This window comes from Boleophthalmus pectinirostris, unplaced genomic scaffold (genome assembly GCF_026225935.1).
Source record: "Boleophthalmus pectinirostris isolate CB_2022bp ecotype Guang Dong unplaced genomic scaffold, ASM2622593v1 HiC_scaffold_18, whole genome shotgun sequence".
Lineage (NCBI taxonomy): Eukaryota > Metazoa > Chordata > Actinopteri > Gobiiformes > Gobiidae > Boleophthalmus > Boleophthalmus pectinirostris.
Genome location: NW_026571133.1, coordinates 33,162,798 through 33,187,609, shown reverse-complemented (window position 1 = coordinate 33,187,609; position 24,812 = coordinate 33,162,798). Strand labels below are relative to the sequence as shown.

At 37.8% G+C, this 24,812-nt stretch overlaps 1 protein-coding gene across 1 annotated transcript; it reads right to left on the bottom strand.

Annotated features, from left to right (window-relative positions):
* Positions 1-382: 382 nt before the first annotated feature.
* Positions 383-15,435, bottom strand: LOC110166373 (chondroitin sulfate proteoglycan 4-like). Its single transcript, XM_055153191.1, is given in 24 exon segments — positions 383-1,972; positions 3,173-3,754; positions 4,185-4,337; positions 4,924-5,065; positions 5,159-5,314; positions 5,850-6,021; positions 6,096-6,288; positions 6,448-6,614; positions 6,715-6,846; positions 6,916-7,114; positions 7,180-7,356; positions 7,533-7,715; positions 7,980-8,165; positions 8,634-8,639; positions 8,788-8,880; positions 8,948-9,445; positions 9,524-9,616; positions 10,309-10,377; positions 10,380-11,639; positions 11,726-11,834; positions 12,040-12,161; positions 12,235-12,633; positions 13,383-14,480; positions 15,187-15,435. Coding segments are annotated over 24 exon segments (7,518 nt in total). The 3' UTR covers positions 383-892.
* Between the last annotated feature and the right edge of the window lie 9,377 nt (positions 15,436-24,812).

Here is a 24,812-nt window from a genome sequence, read left to right as displayed (position 1 = left end):
ATGCATGCTTGTTTCCACATGTTTCTCTTATGCAGGCTCAGCTCCTCTGTGTGCTGTGCACCGCTGACATGTGACACCAAACTCACGGTCAAGTTACTGCTTCTTTATTATTTAGACATCGCTTGTGTTTATTCGATCAGATTCCACATTCATTGTCATGATTTTTTTTCCCATAATTATCAGAAAATATTAGTACACAATAGGTACTCGGTATTAGTGGTTAGTCGTTTTTGGGGAAAACTATAATAATGACGATTACTACATAAGTCAACAATGTAATATTTGTATATTTTATTTATAAAAATCAATTATTGAACATTGGAAATTGTTTCATCGATGCCTTGTTTTATCAAGGAGAAAGTGACAGATGTTTGGTAAAGTACAAAGTTGAAAGCAAACTACTCACTGAGAGTGCATTCTTTTAAAAAAAAAAAAAAGTATCACAGTATCAAATTACTGCAATGTTTTTTTCTAACAAAATCTCTAAATCCATGTTTAAATTGTCTACTACTATACAGAAAATTATTATTAAGAGAGACACCTCATGACAAATAGGTCTGTACAAAACAGTCAACTACAGACAAACAACGTTTTCAAACCACTTTTCTACACATTATTTTTAATGGAAATAATACACAATAATTTAACCATACCATTAATTTGTTTATACCAGGGGACTGGTCAAACAAGCTTTAAAATGCTTCTAGTGTTATCTAAAAAAAATCTACACTGATCAAAATTGCAATATTTGTCAGAAAAACAATTCATTATTTATCCATTATTGTTCATTATCTTCATGACAGAGACAGGTGGAAAAATTCTTCAACTCTCAACAATTCTTTCTAGCTACTTAATACAACCTAAGGCACAGTTCCTCTTCAGTTTAGTCTCATCAAACCCAGTACTGACTGTCTTTAAGCGAAGGGGTAGGGCACCTTGATCTTAGTGGACTCTGAAATGCTGTAGATCTATAAACATTACACCGCACTAGATTATTCTTCTCATGAAATTCCCTTTGTACAACATTCCCATCGTCATCAAACGGACCCCAAAATGTCATCCCTGGGGCCAGGCTTCTTCTCCTGGGACTTATTGGCGTTCTCGGAGAGGTCGGACAGCTGGATGGTCCAAGGGGGGTGACTACAACACTTGGCATGGCTACGCTCCTCTCCCCGCATCCCGAACTTGGACTACCGCTCTCTTCGGACACAGGCGGCAGCGCTGCTAATTCCTGGAGCAACCTTATCTGGGCTTGCTTTTCTTTACGATGACGGAAAACCAAAATCAAAACCACCAGGATGACAATGAGAAGCAGACAGGCTAACAGAGGTAGGATTATGAGGAGAGGGTCGGAGGCAGGACGGGGCAGAATTTCGTAGTAAACGGGGTGCGTGTCTTCATGGTTTCCCGACTCGGTTTTGTCAGGGTGTGGAGTTTGCTGCGCAGGATTTTGAGTGCTTGATTTTCCCCCGTGTGTCCCGCTACGAGTGTGGTTGCCCCAGCGGAGATGACTGCGCCCCCTATGGTGAGTTTTGTTATGGTGGTGATTTTTGTGTGATAAAGTATGTGGGTGCAAATAGTCTCCAGTCTGATTTGGTGTTGTTAATCCCAGTTTTCGATGGCCTTTCTCTCCGCTTGTTCGATTATGACTTGGAAAGCGTGTGGTGGTGTGATTGCGACTTGCCTTGTCACCTTGGCTCCCTGGCCCATAATGCATTTGGTGATGGGGTAGGATGGTAAAGTGGAGCTCTCCTTTTGCTGGTTGAACGTGGCCAGCTCTGACCAAGAAGGTGAAGGAGTCGTTGAGAGGCAGAGCAGGGGCGTGGCCTTGTGAGGTGGAGAGGAGGGATTTGTTGCTATGGATACTGTCTCCATCGCTTAGAGTCTCCTCAATGGCGACCCGACCCTGGACCACATCTCGGTAAGTGAAAGACTTGAGGATTTCATATTCTTGGCTGGGGTCGTAGGTCATCTGTATTCAGAAAAGATATGACATGTATATCATAAACTGAGAGAATGTATTGTAGTAACCGAAATATTGTGATATCATATCGTTAACATTCTCACAATAATATTGTGGACTGTCACAATATATCGAATTACAAGTTCCTTTGCTTAAATGCATGGTTTTATCGTAGTAACAGTTTATGAACATTGTAAACTACATATCCCATGATTCATTTCAGTGCAGACAACATGAAGATATTTGTTTTTTAGTTGAATTCTTGGGATTATGACGGAAATAATTCACACCAAAATCTTGTCAAGGTATTTTTAAAAGCAAAAAAGTGTTCCATCTACAATTATATCAGCCTCTTCAAAATATCGCAATAAATATTGTACCATGAGATGCATATCATGATAATATTGTACCGTGAGATTTGGATATCGTTACATCCGTAATTGTTTTAAGATTATATCTGTCAGAAAAAAAAAATATAAGGGAACAAAAAATATGTAAATGCCAATTTGATTCGACTAAAATGTAAATACACACATGCAAACATTGAGAAACTCTGCACTAGGCACAAGTTTACTGCTAAATTAATATCTCCGTTTAGATAGATCATTTGAATGCCATACTATGTAACATTTTTTGGAAAAGCAATAACACCATCATGGAGAAAGTAAGTGGCAGATCCTCCACCAAAAAAGTGACCTAGTGTACATTAAAATAGCACCACACAACTTACCCGAAACCACAACTGGGACCAAATGCTCCTTCAAACGTTTACTTCAATAGACTGAGTAATTTCTAGGGATCTAACAATAACCGACATATCGTGATATCATAACGTCCAAAGTTTCACAATAATATCATGGGCCATCACAATACATCGAATTAAAAGTCCTTAATTATTTTAGTGCCGCAAAAACAGAGGGAGCTACATAGATCACAACTCTTTGCTCTCTTTTTGGTCCAGAAATAACTTTTCTGAAACCCTTTTAATTCTTTCGATTATGACCAAACCAAAGTCTCGTCAAGGCATTTTAAGAAGAAATAGTAGCATATTCACAATTTTGTTAACCTCCACAAAATATCGCAATAAATATAGTACCGTGGCAGGCATATCGTGAAAATATCGTACAGAGAGATTTGAATATCATTACATTCCTAGTTCATGGTTGGAAATTCTATCATTTGCTTTTAATGTTGAATTTCTGAACTTACCTTGACTAGTTTCCCATGTTGTGGAGGAGACAGCACCTCAAACAGTGGGTCTGCCCGGCTGATCCTGGCCAGTTCTGAGGCGTCTATCATGGCCTTGCCCAGTTTGACCGCTATCCCACTGGGCACTCGGATTGGCTCCCTCAGGTAAACCAGGGGTAAAACATTTACTGCTACCATCTGCTTGGTGATGTTCCCATACTCCACACCAGGAGAATGTGCTGTGACGGAGATTTCAAAGCTGTCCTCTGATTCGCTGAGATCAGTCATGTGATATACCACACGCCCAAGCTGCAAGTCCTCATGGTAAAAGGTGGTGACTTCCTGGTCGTTGATGGCGATTCGTCCGTGGCGTGGTTGGGAGATGACAGTGTAGGTAATGTTGGATGGACGGCGGCTGTTGGTCTGTGCTGACAGCTGATTGGTTGTCAGGACGACGGCTGTTTTTCCTTGGACCAATGAGAGGCCAGTGTTGTTCACCATAAAAACTGAAGGCTTGACCACCTCCAGACTGAAGAGTTTGTAGAGGGGGCGGTGATGTCCGTCAGTAACATTGAAATAGAAGACTCCAGTTATTGGTTCACCCTGAAAAAAAAAAAATTGAGAATGAAATGTATGTAAAATCTTAAATGTTTATGGTTATATCTTTAAAGGGGGCATATTATGTAAAACCACATTTCATGAGCTTATAGCCACATTAAGACAGTGTTCCCTCATAAATGACTGATTAATGTATTTTTGAGTAATTCTGTATTGTCCAAAATTGGAGGCTTCAGAAAATCTTTGTTTTTACCTACCCCCTGACTCTGCCCATTGATTTGAATGTATTTGCAATGATTCAAAATGATCGGACCAGGTTATATATGTAGGGAAGACTGTCAGGTAGCCACTTTTCAAGAATAAAATCAAAAAATTTTTTCTTCCTACAATGTAATAATAAAAAAAGGCATAATATGATATTCTTTAACAATTTGTATTTGATTATTGTAAATTAAAGTAAAAAAGAGGTATTCACTTTCTGTATGAAGTGTAGGCGTCCACGGTTGACATCATATTGAGTGAAGGAGGTCACTGGCTCTGGTCTTTCTCCCAGAGTCAGGTAGCCATTGTTGGGCTTACTGATCACCATGTAGTGCAGCTCCTCTGGGGGGGTGTCATGATCCTCAACCTGGAAATGGACAAAAGTTTGCAATAGAATTCCATCTGATGAATGAAATATCATATCTAGTATTAGTGGCCTAATTTGGAGCAAAATACACAGTAAAAGTAAAACTTATATTTTATCCAATAAAAAAATGTATTTTTCATATACACATAATTTGGCAGCGAAAAATAAGTTAAGTTTTTTATTACTTTTATTATTCATATGAATTCACTTTGTTTAGCCTGATATTACAACAGCTGTCAGTTTGCAGGGATTCATAAAAAAATTTACCCAAATTCATTCTGGGACTCTCTAAATCTTAACTAGTGAAATAAATTTATCAAATGAATAACTAAATACTATACTACATGATATTGATAAACAGATTGGGTGAACAGCTTTTAGTTAGTATTTATAAAAACACACAATAATGATGAATAAGACAACATGGGAAAGAAAATAATTAATGGTGGTATACTTGTAAAATACTGTTTATAAGCATAAATAAGTCCTTTATAAATACTAATCGGGATGTAATGAGCACTTATCACACCTTTTACATTATTATATGGTCCCTAAACTAAACCATAATTCACTAATTCCTACCTACCTGAAGATAGTCTGGTCCAAGCACAACTCTTTCCCCCACTACCACTTTCAAGCTGGGGCCTCGAGTCCTGATGAGTGGAGGTTGGTCGTTCACTGGTGTCACTGTGATGTTGAACATTTCAGTTACTGCCATTTTGGTTTTGCTGTGTCGATGGGAAATCTGGTCTGATAAGGATGGAGACAAGGAGGATGACGAAGCTGAGTACAGAGGGGAGTAAGAGGAAGATTCAGAGGACAGAGCTTTGAGAGAGGAGAGGGCAGAGGGAAGGGACATGTCCAGAGGAGCGATCCAGGCCCGGAAAGTGAAGCTGTCGCTGGTGGTCTCTGAGTCGTCATGGAAATAAGTGATGCCGTGCTTGTTTAGAGTGGCCTGGGAAAAGTCAGGTTTGTCCCTAGATGGAACCAAAACAGGCAAGCATTAGTTCCTCTCCAATATGAGAAATGCATAATACAATGGAATACAATACCAACATTAGCAAGTACACAGGGGATGTGATGACAAAACATTAATAGTATTTTATGCTCATAATGTAAAAAGGTACACTATGTAATATTTTAAGGTATAAGGTCTGCCACCTGATCATCTCAAAAGAGTACAGCTTTATAGAGGGGTCACTCTCTCCACAGTCTTGACCTGGTGGTGTCACTTGCTTGTCTCCATTGGGACTGACCAGTTAATACCACACTTTGGAAAAATTGGGGCAAAGAAATAAAAATGGAAACAAACAGGTGGCAGATCCTTCACCAGAAAAGTTACATACACTTATAAAGGAAGTGAAATAAAGTAGAACTATTGATTGTTTTGACATTTAAATTACCATAACAATAATATTATGTAGGTTGAGCATATATTGATTATTACAGTGTCCTACATAATAAATGTATTCAGACATTTATGGGATATAGCGTATAGAATAAGAGTAGTACCTTGTTAGATTTTGTCCCTGAATAGACAGAACCCCATGCTTTGGCAAAGAAACCACACTGTACATAATGTAATGGCCTTTTTGCTCAGCATCTGGAAGCTTCATGATTAAATTTGTGGCATCAAGTTTAGATCTGTCAATTTTTACCTTGCCTCCCTCAGCCACCACTGCACCTTAACAGACATAACATGAAGGTTTTAAAGGCGCTTAAGGAATTAGATTTTGTTTATTATGCATTATTACTTACCAGCATTGTTTAGTAGCTTGGTCTTATAAGACTGGTCATGATGCTCATTAGCTTGAAAAGAGATCAGGATGGAGAAGGTGTGAGGAGGGAGGAAAGCAGGAGGTGAGGACACGCTGAACGAGAAAGTGTCTGTGGCTGACCATCCAACCATCTCAGGCTTGTTTTGTTGATACAGCACTTGCCCTGCATTTAACTTGAAAAAATAAAAACAACTTAATTTTTCAATATAAAAAAGATATCTTAAAGGCCCTCTGTAATCTACAGGAAATATTCTTATTTATGAAAGTATGTATCTTTTTAATTCACATGCAATATTAAGGCGTAGATGAAAGAGCAGCACACTTAAGCATACCATGTTTTGAGTGAATGTTGAGATGTTCCGTGTGGAATTGTCTGATAAGCGCTGGACCAGACGGCCCAGTTTAGGAGGAGTTGTGACAGCAAACGTCACAGAGTGATTCCTGCTCATGTCACTGGACACCACCTGAAGCTGCTGAGCTGTGATGGGAGTGAGTGAGCCTATAAGGAAACAAAGAAAAATGAATGGAAAAATAAATATTATTTAATCAGTGCCTACTCCTCACATTATGCAGTACATTAATTTGCACTCTAGTTATACCTGGATAAACCTCTAATGGGTGATTCTTTTGCAGATTCAAGACTAGTGAATGTGCAGTAGTGCTAAAAATCTGACGAGGAGCAAAATGGACACCATCATTCACTTGAAAGTGAAAACCACCAGTCAAAGCACCTATAAAGAAAAGCAGTAGTTAATGATTAAAGAACACATTTGTTATTTTTATATTTTCTTTGCATTTACCATTGTGTACAAATACAAGCTGTCCTGTTTCTATGTGATACTGGGTGAAGTTGAGGATGTGCCTGGAGGGGGCACTCTTCAGAGCCAGGTGGCCGTTGCTGGGTGGAGTGATCACAAACTCCAGCCCAACAGATGGAGTGTCCAAGTCCTCTGCACTGAGGTCATTCGCAGATATTTCAGTGACAGACCCAACCCACACCTAAAAAATGAGGCAAATGAGGTCAACAGCATCTAAAATGATGAAGTAGTACCATCATTACTGACCTTTAACCCTTTGTTGATGGTAACAGTAGGGCTTTCATCATTCACTGGTATAATGCCAATATGAACTGTACAAGGCAAACTGTGCTTCCTGACTTCAGTTTGATTTGCCACCAGCGTGAAGTTGTCAGTCAAGGTTTCACTTCCATCGTGGATGTAAGAGATATACTCACGTTCCACCTAAAGACAGAAAAATATGTTAATTTATATCATGTACTTTCTGGTTGGTACTTAACCTGAATTGTGATTTTTAGGAAGACATTGAAAAACAGATTTAAAATTGGGAAGGGGACTCATTCTCTCCACTATCCTAATGTTCCCATGTGGCATATGTTGGACAGTTTTCATGACACTACCTCAGAATGAGTGAATGCAGTTATGGGCATTCCTGGGATTCTGCTGTGCTCCAGATGTCCGTGTTGAGGCGGAGCAACCACCTCGTACAGGAAGTTCATCCCTATAAAGTGATGACTGTTGACTTTCATAATGTCAGGGGTTAGCATGAACGATGATCCCTCATCCAACCGCAAATCTGACACCTGGACAATAAGCGATTACTATCAGGTTGTGTTCACATCAATTGACGACATTCTAAAGAAATGGCATAAAATTTAAAATCAATAGCAGAATAAAGTAGCAACATTATTCAGTTATAGAGGAGTAAACAAATACTGATATGGTACAACATCTGTAGATTATTCAGTTTGGATATTTCTTTCTTTAACTGTAAGTTGCCCTCTATCGGAAATTATGATAATCAAATTCTAGATCATATTTCTTTGCTTGTGTTGTGAAAATGATACCTGCAATGGTAGAAGTAGTGGTATGATGTCAACTTCCAGCCTGATGGGCCCAACTGTGGTCACTCCATTAGTTGCTTCCAGTAGAATTGAGTCATTTGTGCGTTCTGAAGAATGTTGATGGTAAACAATGAAACCCTGGTTAATCTCTTCTTGGGTAAAGGATGACATTGCCATCCATGTATTTCCCTGCAGAATGAAAAATACAAAGCAAATGTGATAGTTATCAACACAACATCTGCAGGTTATAAATGTTACTAAAATTATAATCAATGACAAACTGTGAAAACTTTATCATTGGGGGTCTATTTACTATATTTATTTAATCAGTATTTTTCAGAAGTTGAAGGCTGAAGCCATCAATTTGGAGTGACTCAGTGATTAGAGTGCTCATCCATCACTGTCATCACACCCAACGTACCAAGTTTGAATGTGGTGTGTGATGATGGTGTACATTTGCAACCTTGCTTAGTTCAGTCTACCCCAGGCAACAGTAACCACAAAAGTAGCTTACTAAAACCGAGTAGAGTAAATGAATAATGTAATGTAAAGCGCTTTAGATATCTTAAAAGGAACTGTAGGAATTCAGGGCTTCCAAAAAGTACAACCAGTCCTACAATCAAAGCACTGCATAAAACTATACTTATACTATACTACACTATACTTTTCAGAGAGAAAGTGAAAGTTGAAGATACCATATAATGAAGGACTACTTTGGACGTAAAGTGCCTGGCTATTATACTGCGTGTACTGTATGTAAATATCCAAGTTTAAGTAAAAACAATATATTAAGAATTAAATCAAAGTAAACCTGGCCTGATGAATTCCTTTGGATTGTGCCATAAGAGGGAGGATTTTTGACAGTAAACAATATTTCTGAAGGTTGACTGTTTTCATGGATCACCTATAAAACAAGAAAGCACAATTTATTATAGTGTATTACCACTTAAAATAAAAAGTTAGGTTCTTACCTCTAAATATTGCCTGGTAATTGAGATATTGCAACCCTCATCCACTACCACAGGCTGAATATTGAGGACTGTTGGCGCCCTCTGGTGGCTTTCGAGGTAAATTTTCACTGGAATTCCAATGTCCAAATGAACTTCTCTCCTCCCTGTGTTTGAACCACGATCTCCACTGCCTTCTTTGGCTCTTGCTGTCACATTGAAAACGTCAAACAACTCCTGGCTTCCATCATGATGATAAGCCAAACGTCCAGTCACCAAATCACGCTGGGTAAAAGTAGAAACTGCATCTGCCTCTGTTACAGGCTCAAAATCTTTGTCGATAAAGTGGAGCAGGCCATGGTCCGGAGGGAGGAATACTTCAAATTTTAGTTCCTTTGGGTCTCTAATGTCCAGATTGCTGACAACACTGAGGTTGGCTGATGATAAGATAGTAACTCCACCTCGCTGGACCATGATGCCTGTATTGTTTTCTACTTGTACATAGGGATCTTGGGCTATTACCTACAGTAAACATAAATTACAATTACTAAATGTGCTGATGTCATTATAAGTGTATAGATTAATAGCAGTGATTCTTACCTCTAGTAGTGTAGAGACGTAATGTTTCCCATCAGTTACAAAGAGCACAAAACGCCCAGAACTCACTCCTCTGTGGATAAATAAGACCTTGTTCTGAAAGATTAGATGAGAGATTAAGTTAAAAGAAGGTCAAAACTTTTTAGTCAGATGTATTTTATAACAGAAAGCAACAACAGAAAACATACTGCTAAAATTCAAGTACAAAAAAATGTACAATAACTTTGTACAGAATGTATATTTCTAGAGCTGGTGTATCACCTGCATGAGTGTATGGAAATAAAAAAACATATTTCTGAACATTCTCCATAGAATAATAAGAGTTAGATTTGTGGAGATTACAGTCACAAGATGTTTTCCTAAGGCTTTTCAGTGCAGTATACGCAACCAAAATTAATGAAACAAATAAAAAAATTAATGATTAATTAATAAAGGAGCGCTAGAAGAAGATAGAACACATTAATGCTCTTTGGGGAAGGGAATTAATTTAAAGATACAAAACACCCAAGGCAATCACTGATTAAAGTAAAATGCCTTTATTAATTTATGGCATGTCTTAGTATTGTCCATTCAGATGTGCCATAAATTAATAAATCATGGGGCCTCACTTATTCTAGTACTGACTGGGATTATGGGGAAAAAAATTATAATAAAGTATATTGCTTTCTAGTTCTTGTACACTTCAGTCAAGTTAGATTGGGTAGGAGTATTTAATTGATTTTCGTAAAAAGAAATTTGAATAATAATCATTTTCAAACAACAATACAATTTTAAAAGATCCTGCTGACCTGCTCAAGATCCCGCTGTGTGAACTCATACACCTTGTGGTTGGTATCACTGGCCCGCACCAGCTCTCCCCCATTGGAATCCCCCTCCGCGTGTAGACCAACCAGCTGTCATCAAAATCTGAGTCCTCGTCCCGAAAACGCAGGTCATTCAGGGTCACCAACCTCTGTCCATCCCGAGCCACATGGAAGACCTTATCCACCACTCGTATTGGCTTCTGATCATTGACAAGCTGCACTGAAATATTGAACCTGTGCTCCTCTAGGTCCCTGTCCTCCTTCTTGACTCCATGCTTCTGTGGTTTGGAAACTCCTATTTGAAATGTGAAGAAGTCCTGCTTGGTTTCACTGTCATCATGCACATACATAATTCTTTCCTGTATGATCTCTTGATTTGTGAATGTTTTGATGTTGTCATTGATAGAAGTTGAATTGGAGAGATTTATCCTTCTTAGATACCCATTTCTTGGAGGTGTTATGACTTTGTATTCCACTTCCCGGTTACTTGCTGTGTGAGTGAATAGGACATCCTGTGTTATAACTTTACTGGCTCCTTCTAAAATGGAAAGGCCTTTGTTTTGTACAGTAACACTATTGGTCTCTGCCCTAATGTTAATTCTAAAGTCATAACTGGCTGAATTGGCTTGCAATGTGAATAACTGAAAAATAAACGTATCTCTTGTGTCTTCTTGCACTTTGTTGGTAAGTTTATACTTTATCAAACCATCTGTAATATTCTTCTGGCTAAAAGTTGAGTTAAGTGGAAGAATTTTGTTGTTAAAATATATCTGTCCTTTTTTAGGAATGGTCAACAGCCTAAAATGTAGCTCACTTTCGTTTACTTTCACACCTTTGGAAATACCATGAAGATCTTCATGGGTTATAACAGCTTCCTGAATACCATGTAGTTCCATTTTACTTCTTGTTACCTTAAAGTGTATCCAATGAACCCCTATAGGGACTACTATCTCCTCTGTGGCATGCAAGCCAATGTTCACTTCACATTTAAACTGGTCTGTGGCATTGCTTTGACTCTGAACACCATAGTATGTGTTGACATATCTGATGCGTTCTTTTTCTAGAAGTTTTTGGGAAAAGGAAGTTGTGGATTTCCATTCCCCACTGGAGTGCAGCCTCTGGAGGTCGCCGTATTGAGGCAGCTCGATGACATCATAGCGAATGTCCAATCCCTGGTCAGCAGCGTTGACTTGAACAGCAAGCTGATTGGTTGAAATAATAGCTGATTTGCCTTGGTCTGCCTCCAAGCCAGAGTTGTTGACCAGTTTGTATTCAAGAGGGACAGCCATGATCCTTAAAGTGACAGTGTTGCTGAACTGGAAGTAATGATGAAAATTTAAATTGCTGTATTTTATAATTCTATTTAAATATGCATGTTGAGTAAGCATCTGGTCTTACTAACCTTTTCTCCATCACTAACTCGTAGTGGCAATCTGGAGTTTTTAGCCCCACTGTGCACAAAGTTTATCTTATTGCTATTCAGGTCTTGCAATGAGAATATATTTATGGGCCTATAAAACACAAGAAAAAGGAAGTAAATAAGGCAGCACTATTTCATGGCACATTCAGAAGCAGCTTAACACCGCCAAGTGTGGAGAGAATGAATAATGGCCACAGTGTAGCACTTAAAGTTGTTTGTGAAAAATATTAGTAAAGGAGATTTTTTTATAATTTTAATATAACCAATATAGTATTTATCAACAGTCAACCACTAACCTGTCAGGGTAATCTTGGTGTTCTAGGTATCCCGCCTCAGTTCTTATATCTGCTAGTGAGGTAAACATCAAGTCCTCTGGAGCACTGTCTGGATCAGTCACTCGTAGCACTTCAGTTGTTAGCTGCAGGTTTTGCAAGTGCATTATTAGACTATAAATCACAGATTATCAAACCAATACTTACACTATTTAATACCTGTCTTTTGGAGTTTTCCAGCATTGTGAACAGGTTCCCCTCTGGCAGACTCAGCACTGGGGCATCATTGACAGGACTGATGCTGATGTCAAAGCGGTGCAGACGGTTGCCTTTCAAAAACAGGGGGAGCTCTTTCTTTCCACTACTGAAGACTGAGAACATGAAAAAGTCGCTGGGCTCCTCCGATCCACTGTGGACGTAGATGACCCGGCCCTGCCATAGGTCCACAATGCTGAAGGTCAGGTCTCCTTCTGATCCAGCCATCTCCTGATCTCCTTCTGCATACAGATCTGAGCTGGGGAGGAGGTCCAAGCGGAGGTGACCATGGATGGGCTGAGCTTCAACGTGGAACATCAGCTGAGATGGGTGGATTTGTAGTTTTCGGTAATTCAAATTGACCTAGAAATTAAGTATTTTATAATTTATAATTATACACTGCATTAGTAATTTACATGTTTCATTTATCCAATTCAAAGGGTCATGACAAATAATCTATAGAAAAAAGGAATGGGTGTTATATCAATTCAGATATTGGTATTGGTGATTTCATGGTAACTGTTCGATATTGAACATTTTGCTAATATTTGTAACCAATATTTTTTCTGCACTGCCCTAGTCTCTGTGTGCCTGTCTGTCATTCCCAGTTTGTCCTCAGTCCATCAGATTTGTCTTTTTGAACAAACTAAATAAGTAAAAATGTCAATAAAAATGTAAAAATGTAGGCTTGTACAATGATGCAACAATTTTATATTTTAGATAAATAAAAATACTCTCATTTTTTAAAGTTAATTTGTGAACTTTACTACAACAACTCCATAATAAAATTGTATAAAAATAGTATATCATTCTACTTTAAGTTATGGTTATATCATCAATCTTGTAAATTGTCAGAAAACATGGCTAGTATTTTCTAGAAACAGGCAACAAAATGCATTTATCCGCCATTATTCCCAGTTACCTTGTTATTTCCATTGTATTACCATGCAACCATTCTAGTGTAAAAGTAAAGTTTGACTAGTTAGCCTTTACAATACAACCAATTAACTTTTTTTTTCTTTAATTCATTAGTGTTCATTATGTGTATTTAAGGAATATTTGCAGAATTATGTCCCTGTGTCAATGTGAATAAATTAAGTCACATATTTTACCTTAATATGTTTTTGTTCTAGAGTTGCCCGCCCTCCTTCTGCTACTTCTAACCTCTTCAACACCAGAAACTGTAGGTGCTTCCTGGTGTTGATGGCTGGTTGTGCTGTGGTAACACCCATCTTCATAGATTCTACTGGGCTTGTAGTAGTTACAGTTACATCTCTCCTATCACATTCCATAGTCACATCCTTTGTAACAGTCGTATGGGGGAGTCCAGCTTTTTGTCCATTGACTTTCATTTCTCTTAGACACCCTTTAAAAGAGCCAAGTTGTCCCTCTGGCTGAATAAATAGCTGTCCACTTCGCCTTGCCTCTGCTCTTGCCTGTTCGCTTAGACCACCAATATACAGATTTCCTTTGAGTTGAATAGACTGAAGTTCCATGGTGAGATTGGTCAACAGTATTTCTTCCCCCACTTTTAGTTGAATTTTGTGGGGCAGCAGGCGGAGCTCGATGGGATACCATGAAAGATGGCTTTTAAGTTGCAACAAAGAACGCAACTTCATTTTGGTCTTTCCTTTGCCGACTGTAGCTATCAGGTAACCATTTTGGATCTCTATGGCAACAAATGCTTCGTGATTACCTAAGCTATATAAAACTACTCCATCTGCTTCTCCTGCAGAGGGGTACAGTTCACATTCAAACACCCCCTCTTGTGGCACCTCCCACGTTGGAAGCGCCATGAAAGCTTTAGAGCTATAAAAACTGACAGGATCTTCTTCAGTGGCTGAGAACTGTGGGCTGCATCCCACAGAAACCTCATAAACACTTTTATAGCCAGAATAAGGCCTAAGACTGGACAGTAAGTTATGCTCATTGAAAACCACTTCGTCCATGCAGCCCCTGAATCCAAGAGTGCTGTTTAAGAGATAGGGGTGGGTTAGCCAAGCTTTGTCACCAACGAATAGGCCATCATTGACGTTGAGTTCCAGATCAGGGCCAGGTAGTTGGAGGCTGGTGTGGGAGTTGCGGTCTACAGTTAGGGTGATGTTATGGTGGTCATGGGTCAGCTGCATGGAGTGCCAAGCCAGATCATTGAGACGGAGGTGTTTTTCGAAGCGGAGGGAGCGCTCACCAGAACCCAAATCCAGACGGACCTAAATGGGACAGAAAAAGACTTAGATATTGTGATAAACCTTCTACAGTAATCTCTCCAAATTATTGTATTAAATGTTATACTATGAGGTTAGTGGAAGAATGCATATCTTGGACACAAAGTTGATGATTATCATCAACTTTATAAATCAACTTTATAAATCAGCTATTTTCTTTTTATGGGCATGTAACAAGGCTTTTAAGCAATAATTGTAAGCACATTATAGTCCCGAAACCCCTCACCCACAGTGCAGCACAACACTGTTACAAGTAGCATTTAAAATTTACAAATGAAAAAGTGACTGTAATAGATAAACAGAAGCCGCACTTAACACTTAAATCTTATTCTACCATAAGTGAATATTGGCTGTTGTCAGTCACTCCTAAAGTCAAGAAGAAACTTGTTGAGCTCAATGCCATAGGGTTTATTTTTTTTCTCTGCAAGCTATCTGACACCCGTGCGTGGCGTCCCCCCTTCGGCCATTCTCAACGCAGTAAATACCTTAAAATATGGACATCAATGGACCTGAGGACAATTTCTCATCCTTTTTAAAAAGCAATTTTTCTTACTGAACACATCTATCCATTTCTGTTACAACTATACAGAAACACTAGTCACTAATGTCTTGGCAATTTGGCAAAGCAAGCTATAGTTATTAAAATATTTTTCTGATGTGAACAGCTGTCAATTACTGATTTATGAAATACCTGCAGGTGCCCTAAGGTGAGCTCCACTAGTAAAAAGTCTCTGGTTCCAGCTGCCACAAACAGCAGCCCTGTTGGAGTAGAGGTCCTGAATCTGATGTGGACAGTGGTCTGGACTGAGGACTCAACTGTTCGCAGGTGGATGTAGCCATCACCAAAGAAGGACACTGTTGAAAGATCCAAAGAAAGATTTAACATCAAGAAGGAGGATAGATCAGAATCCCATGGGAGAAATGACTGTTTAGCGGTCATATTGAGGATTTGTTGACCTGGTTTAAAGTTAATATCTCTGTAATTACTGTGTCCATCCATGTGAAAAACTAGTATAAATTTAAAGTTTTTTTCAGGATAAATAAACAAAAGTGAATTTATTCAGAAAGTGGTGATTAGTCACCCCCAAAGACATACATCTTCTGAATTGAAATTACATTCCCTTGACATGGTTCAACATTTGGATCTTAAGTTTCAATGTTTTTCTTCCAAAATGCATCTAATATTATGACATTATCAAATTCTAGAACATGGACACAACCTCTTGATGTATTAAGAGAAAATTATTTTCCAAACATTGTTGGCATTTTTAGACAAATGCATAGTCTTCATTCTTTTTTGACCTATCCGGAAACTCTAAATTATTCCATTTAAAGATATTGACATAGAAGTCAGTCGATATAGTGTCAGCTCTGCCCTTAACACCTTCTATCTGAAGTCAATTAATGAGAGCTAATGCACTCTGTTACGGGTCACTGGATGCTAATTAACCCTCATCATTAACCAAATGATGCCAACTGGAAGTGGGCAAATCAGACAACTCAGAAACGGAAATGCACAGAGCTATATTTCTAAATAATTTCTGACAAAAGGAAATATAATCTTTTTATTTGATCACTAGCAGTTATTACGCAGAATTTTGTTATGGGCAATTCATCATTTCAATAGTTTTTCTACAAAAAAAGAAAAAAAAAAGAAAAAAAACCAACAACTGCAAATTCACTTTTATCAACAAACACTAGAAGTCTATGTTCATTTGCTAGCATCTCTTTTCTAACACATTATGGTAAATAATGAAGTAATATCAATGCTATATTATGCTTCCATTCATTTGGGTAATGTTTAATACTAAAGTAGTAGTGAAGTAGTGGTAGTAAAATAACCAGTCAGCAGTTTCTCCCAGCATGCCTCTGCACTAAGATTATTGGTTCATACATAATCTGTCTCTATGGAAACCAAGAACATTGGATTAATAATATAATCTTCCTGCCACAGACACCTCTGCTGTTAATTCATGTATAAGGCAGGTTGTTGTCAAATGCAGGTCTAACACAACTTCTGAACTCAAATTTAAACTGAACGATTAAGTAGGAATACTAGAAAATTAGGCCATTAAACTTTACACAATTCAAATGTTTTTCTTTCAATATACAACAATTTTGACACAAAAACTATTTTGGCAAACTAATCCAACAAATCTGTACCAACAAGTATGCTCCAAAATGTACTCCATCATATTACCATATGTGTACCAGCATCATTAGTCTGGATTAAAGGACTGCAACAAACACATTTCTTTATTTCAAGATCCAAGGAAATACCTGTAGAACCACCATGGAATGGAGATCAATAGTTTTCTCACCAAGTTTCTCAACCAGTTTATCAGTTAATGCAGCACACAAATCATTACTTTTTAAAATCGTACTGAGCAGCCCCTTACCTCCATTAACTCCCAGAACAATAACTAGCAACATAAAAACAATCCCCAAAGTCCTCATGGTTGCATAGGTCACACTGGTTGCATCATTTTACACTCCATGGTTATTCCTGGTTATTCCTGCCTGATTTTGACCAAACTGCAGTAACTTCTACAAAGCCCTCTCAGGGATTCACTCCTTTGAAAACTATACCTGCAAAGTGCTGAGAGGTGAAACTCTGCTGACTGGTCCCGCCCACAGATCCAGCAGCCCCCAGGTCTGCAGATGATTGTAATGCTTCACTTGGACACACGAGGGAGCTAATAGAATTTTAAAATTTTATATATATTTTATCAGGTTTTGAAACAAGCTCAAACTTTTGAAAAAGTAAAATAATGTTTTTTTTTGTTTGTTTGTTTTTCTTTAATAAAGTATATAATTACACAAAACTAAAAACAAAATCCAGAAAACGGTTTAAACAAAATTAAATCAAAATGCAAACTAGGGCTGTGCAATGAATATAATTTTAATCAAGATCAAAATTCAAAATTAATTTAATCTAAAATCAAGGATGATCAAAATGAAGGGAATGGTTTCTTCTTCTTTTTTTTGCCCAACCCTAATGTAAATATAACTCATTTGATTGCTCTGGTAATTACATATCGTAATTAAGTTTTCAGAAATACTTTTTGTGTATTTACTTAAGGCATTCTATATTCTACAACAAGCATAGTGTACAATGTATCTTATTATATGGTAGCTATTTTTCCTGAGCTACATTTGTTACCTCATCATGCTATGAAAACAAAGTCCTTAACATTTCAATTGCATTATGTCCTTCTAATCCACAAGGGGGCAGTAAAGTCAATGTTCAATGCAAGATTCAATTGCCTTAAGTTGACCTCAGGGTTATAACACGGTTCTTCACATTTTCATTTATCACATTACAGATCAAACCAGCAACAACCGTTATATCACGACTGTTGTCTCCAAAACTAGGGCAGTCCTTAGGTCATGTCCTGTTTGGGTACATACTGCACATGTTATGTAACGCTGTCCAACCAATTTCTTCCACATCCTGATTTAATGTCCATTCATCTGCATGTAACCTACATTTTGTGTCCATTTGTTCTGCTGTTAGAAATCCAACACAAATTGATTGGAGGAGGAACTCAAACGGTACAGATAAACATACCGTGCTGATAGGAAAAATGGAAATACAGATATTTAAAGTTGCCCTATGTATCTTTTCTGGATGGAGATGTATAGCTTTGGCTGAAATCTGCTGTAGTATGGGATTAAACATCTGCATCTCCATGGTTACAAGCAGGTGATGCCATTTAAAAAACTGTATGCTTTTCAAGATAGTTTTTGGCAGAAATGTGTAATGAAATTGAATAAATGCAAGATATATAAGTTTAATACCATACTGTGAAACATTCTGGGCAAAATAGTAACATTTCCAGGGGGACAAGCAGATGACTAACTCCCCACCACTAAAGTTACATAGAGTGCCTTAAATAACCGTTGCAAAGTGGGATGATTTTCCAACTACTTAACAACTTACGGAACAAGACCAAAATGAGGACATTCAGTTTCAGTATCTTCACATTCACTGACGTCAAACCAAGATTTTGTAAGTGCCTGCCTTTCTATATTTGAACAAATTTGAGGAAATGGAAAACCTTGTAAATGATTTCTGACGCCTGCATGGGAAAAACAGAACAGGAAAACAGCTATTGGCCGATTGAGTGAAAGTGGAAGTTCGGGTGTGATTGTCCAAACTGTATAGGACACCCTCTCCAGTCTATATCCTGCAACCCCTCCCTTCTCTCTCTCTCTGCACTACAACAAACCACTTCACACACACTCAGCCCCCAAAATGTTCTTTTAAGGAGCAGCTTGAGAAAATGTACGCCATTAAAATGCTAAAAGAACACATAAGAGCTTTTATTCACGCGGCTACATAAAACTGGAGGCCTGGTTGGCACACTGAAGGGGCTCCTGTGTGTAGGTTGAGTTCCCAGGACGGGGAATAAAAGACGCTGAAGCTTGGAAAACTAAAGGGGGTCACTCCCAAAATAGGTGGCAGTTCATCTGATGACAACAGAGGTGGTGTGCTCAGAAATGGGCCTAGGTTTCACATTGGGAGGATTACCCACTTGTGTTTAAGGCCACAGAGAAATCTAAATGTAAACCAACAGACGCCAAAATGTCTGTACAAGTCTAAATATGTGCGTTTCACAGGAGCGTCTCTCCTCCAACACTCTATGTTCATTAATCAGCTTCAGGCTATAATTAGAAATGGACTTGTGAAAGCAGGCAGATTTGAGGGAATTCTATATGGAAACATAGCACTCACTTTCAATGACAAAATTAATATTAAGACAAATTTAGTTATATCAAATTAAATGAATGCTAATTTAGATATCAAATAAAAAGATTATTTGCTACCAAAACATTCTTGTAATAATGTTTTATGGCATTATAGCAACATAAACATATGTAATTGAGATAATATAGTTGTCTGTCATACTGTGGAACATTCCGTGCAAAGTAATTAAATAACATTTCCATGGAGACAAGCAGGTGGTAGACCCCCACTATAAGATGCATAGTCCTTAAAAAAAGGAAAAGAGAAAAAAACTGTTGTTCATTTCCAACTCCAATTTATCTATTAGCAGTTGCAAGGGGTAAGTGAACAAATGAATAAACTATACCTATTGTGTTTTTCTGATTGACAGCCCACAATAGTGCATGTGTGGTATGTAACCTGTTAAGATAGACCCTTCCTTTAAGTGAAGGGGGTCTGCAATCCCTCCTAATTACAGCCATTTCCCCTTGGAGGGACAAATAAAGATTACCTTATCTTATCTAAATCCATTCCACCTGAGTGATAGTCTATCTAAAATGGGGTGTAGTTAAAGATGTGTTGTTTTTGCTCTGGTTGGCTTGGTTTTATTCAGACTGCATCAATATTTTTAGAACACTTGGTTGGCCATCTCACATCTCATTTGAAGATTTTGTAATTGGTATTCAAGACCCAATGTGTACTATATACTATTTTCATGAGAGGAATTACACAATGGTTAAGTTTTTAAAAAATGTCTACAAATAGTTTGCATACCTGCTTGTTACTTAAAATGTCATTACTTTATTTTGGCAATATTATATTATTGTCTGGATTAAAGCCATAAATCATCTAAATGTCATTCTTCATATGCTTCTGACGAAGCTATTTTGACAAACATCTGTGTTCTTTTGCTGTCATAATAATGGTCTGTTACTTAAGCTACTCTTTATAAAACACAATACATAACCTTTTCAACATTTATAATTTATAAGGGTGTGTTCACACAGCCCAGATATAATGATTTTTTATTAAGTCTGGGTTGTGTGAACAATTAAAAAAACTATCATATCTTTGTGATGGCAATGTGAATACTTGCAATGTATACCTTTATTTTGTCAATATTATATTTTGCTGCATATTATATTTTCTTTTCATTTTGTATGTTTTTTTTTTCATTTTGTATGTTTTCTCACCAGTTGCCTGAATAAACATTAATTCATCAAACAAATCTCTCAGACTGCACTTAACAAATGCGTAATTTAATTTAAGTTTCTAAAACGTCACTGATAAACTTAAAAACTAAAACTAAAGTGCAGAAACAGCTCCTCTCTGCATTACTTTTTGGGTTGGCTCTTCTACTTTGCAGTTTAAAAATAGTCCGGAAGTGAAAATATCAAGGGGCACATGTTTTATCTGAGGCTCTGATGGCGGCTTGCTGGGAGCCTTATCAGGGCCTTCTCTGGCACAATACGACGTAAAGGCAGGAACCACCTGGCTGTGGGCAAAACACAAAACAGAGGAAGACTTTTACAGAGGGACTGATTTAAATGCTACAACAACAGCTAAAACAACACAAACAGTAGGCAGCTGGATGGATAAGGGTTAAAAAAGACCACATTCTTGGTGTTTGTGTCTAGGTCTAGACAATAACTAGGTACTTTTACCCCAGTGAAACATTTGAGACAAAGAACAATACATTCTGGGTATAGACCCTACTATAGCACTATTGTTGACATACAGGTATAAACTTTATTCAATATATTTTAAAATGGTTGATAATATAACAAAGTAACAACAGCAGTTAGTAAAGACCATATTATTTGAGTTTATGTAGTTCTATCAGTAGTAAAAGCTATAAAAGTCTTCCTATTTGCATCAGAAGTAGATGGGGCTGAGTACAGTAGTAGCAGAAGCAGTAGCAGTATGGTAGTAGCAGTAAGTCAGAAGTAGTACATTAATAATAAGTACTGAAATAATGAATACAAATGCAATACAGTACTTTCCATTTTAAGCCCTCTGAATTGAATCTGAATTTAATTTAAAAGACTCTTTTTAATTTAGCTGCAGTATGTGGAAGATCAGTCACCTGCTTGTCTACAAAGAGATGGCGCTCCCCTGTAGTTGCCTTGCCTAAAATGTTCTATAGTACGTAAGTTTACTTATGTGGAAACACACAGATGGTGTCACCAAAGCAAGTACATCAGACCTGTTGAGAGGAGACCATGTTTTTCCAAGGCATTTTGAGTAGTAAAAACATAATTTAATATATGCAAAATAGATCACTTTAAATGCCACACTACTTTGGAACATAGTGCAACTTTAATTAAACTACAGTACATCATACTTCCTTATCCCTGCTTTTGTTACCATTGCTTTCATCTTTATATAGAAGACAACCAAAAGAAACATTTCATTTACTACTTCCTTCCTCTCTGTTTTATACAAGCTCCTGTGTAGGATCTTCTCTTCTCCCGGGAGCCTTTTCGGGATGCATTGATTTCTCTCTAAAAAGAACACAAAACCAAACAACATTATCCACCTGTGCCATGATGAGTGAGTCATGGTGTTTTTGTTATTGCTGTCTAAATAAAGTTAATGGAGGGATGCTTAGAAACAGTGTGTGGGCTCCTGCACAAGCCTTGGCCCTATCCTTTGGTCCATTTCCATGGTAAATGCAGTAATAGAATGACACATCTATGCTCTATTTATGAACAGGTTGCATAAGAACAATCTGAAAGGCCACATTCAGAGCGAGAAACAAGAGCGCGATAAAATACATAGTGACAAATAGTGAAGGTTATTATACAGATCTTTGACATTTTAGAAAATTATTATGACATTTCTAAGGAAGCCTGAACATTTGATCTAAAGATGTTGTCACATTTGCGTATTTAATGAGACTATCTCTGGACATCCGTTACATTTGGTAATATCTTGTTTTGAAGGCTTTGCACCTGATTCTTTTCCATGTATTTAAGCATAATTTGTCTTGCCCCAGTACAGATATACTACATAAGCAGGTCAAAATAGGTCAGCTGCATACTGTCTGCATTTAATTATAAACTGTTTCACTGTCTGATAATCAGGAAGAGCACCTTAGCATGCTAGTTGTTATTAGCTTTATTGTGACAGCAAAGATCTCTGAACATTGTAAAATGCCTTTATGAACTAAGGTCCACTGTTTGCCATTTAAAATGACTAGTTCTGTTTTTCACGTTCTAATTTTTATATTAATTTATTTTTTACTTCAGTATGTCTTTCCTTTACAATGGATCTGGATTTGAACCAGACAGTTAATGCCATAAATCACCTAAAAATAATTCTCCATATGTTTTTGACCAAGCTATTTTGATAAACATCTAAATGTGTTCTTTTGTTGCCATACTAATGTTTTCTTTCGTAAGCCTCTCTTTGGAAAACACATTACATAACCTTTGGACATTTATAACTTTAAGGGTGTGTTCACACAGCCTTAAAGCCCAGATGTACACTTGGTTTGGTACTGCTTCAGTTTTAGTTTAGTCTGGGTCTGGGACAGTTTTATTTCTGGTTTAGTTCTAGTTTAGTCCCAATTTTGATGTGGTGCTTGCGAAAACTTGAAGCCAGCTACCCACAATTATTGCAATGCCACATAGATTATAATTTGTAAATAATTGGTTTGGTTTTTGCATCTGTTTTGTATTTCACTTTTGTCTGTGCTCAAAAGTTAACTTACTAGGCATAATTGGTGCTGTATTCTTTCACTCTTCACTCAGTCACACTTGGTGGTAGTCACAGTTGCCCCACATAATCACTCTAAAAACAACATTACAACTTGGCAACTGGACTCTTGCCTTATACCACCTGAGCCGTTCAGTCATTACATTCCAGTGCACATCTGAAGTATATCATAACAGGTTGGTGATATACAGTGTTGGCAGTAACGAATTACTGTAATGCATTGCTTTTTTGCTGTAATGCAGTAATGTAAGGCATTACAGGGGGAAAAATGGTAATACTTTACTCGGTACAAATGTCAGTAACGCACGTTACAATGCTTTTTTAACCTGGACTGAAGTGGTGGGTATTTTGTTTTTCTTCATACAAATTTGCTAAAATCACCACGATATCAGCAGCGGGTGAAACGCCATTGTTGCGGTTCTGAATGTCGGGACGGGCCAGGAGGTGCACCCGTGTAGACCGTCGGGTAACTACGGACGAAAGGACTAGGGCAGAGCTCCGCGCCCCACGGGGCTTTGTGGACACTCTGCTCCACAGGCTCGGGGTTCCCTCAGGGGCGGTCCTAGTCCAAGATTTGTCCTGGTTTAGACCTTGTTTAGTCCTCCTTGTTCAGTCTTGGTTCATTCCTCCTGGTTCAGTCTTCAGTTCAGTCCTGGTTTTGACCTTGTTTAGTCCTCCTGGTTCAGTCTTGGTTCATTCCTCCGGGTTCAGTCCTCGGTTCAGTCCTGGTTTAGTCATGGTTCAGTCCATATACGGGGAAAAAGTTCGGCATCTTTGCACAGTTATTTTGGAGAGAGTAACTTAAATGTAATGCAATAGTCGTGTAATATCTTACATTTTAAATGCAGTAATATTGTAATGTAAGGAATTACTTTGAAATGATAATAACGAGCAATAAATAACACATTACGGTTTTGAAGTAACTTGTCCAACACTGGTGATATAGCAAAAAATATATCCCAGTTTTGTAGAGGCTCAATGACAATATTTCATCATGACTAACAGAGTCATAACTAAGTAAATTTATGTTCCACCCCAGAGAGTTTATTGTAAATCAAACCATGGAAACAAAACTCAGACCTCTACGTGCTGTATTCAGAATTTCTTAAGGAGAAACTAAAGTCATGTGCTGCCTCTGTGAGTTCATACTTCAATACAAATAGGAGAAGCAGGAGGGAGAAACGGTCTGTATTTCAGCTGAATCAGTAAATGACAGTATCATCAAAACAGCAAATCGTCAAAGAGGAAATGAGTAAAACCTCACATAATCCAGTACAAAAGTTATTGTGTGGTGGTTGTCAAAATAATAGTTCAGTTAAACAAAAATGACAAAGGGCTGATGAAGAAATATACATGCATTTTGTCTCTTTGTTTTTTAACTCTTTCAAAGAATACGGAAACTATGGCCTAATATTTCACTAGGGCCTTATTCATTCCATTAGTCACCTTTTCTTGGCGACTACTCGCTGCATTAAGCTGTAAGGCACACCTCTCCATTCACTGCCTGTGTTTTGTTCTCTTTCTGTGTTACCTTGTGTGTCCAGAGGCACCACTTCAAAAGTTTGGGGGAACTTTTCAGACATCTGATATTCAACTTCTACAAAACGCAATGCAACGTTTGGGAACAAGGCTACCTTTGCTCCAGGATAATTCACAGTGTGATGTGCGTATGTGTGCACCTCCAGGCTCACATCCACAAGAGGTGTGACCAACTTTGAGTCATAGATACTTATTTAGCTCTGCTGGTGAAAAGTCGAATAAGATGTGATAAGACAAAGGAGAGAAGAGGAATCAAAGGTGACATCAGCTTTTACTGAAGAAGTCATTCTGTAGCCCATGTCTGAAAGAACAAGTACATTACAAAGGGC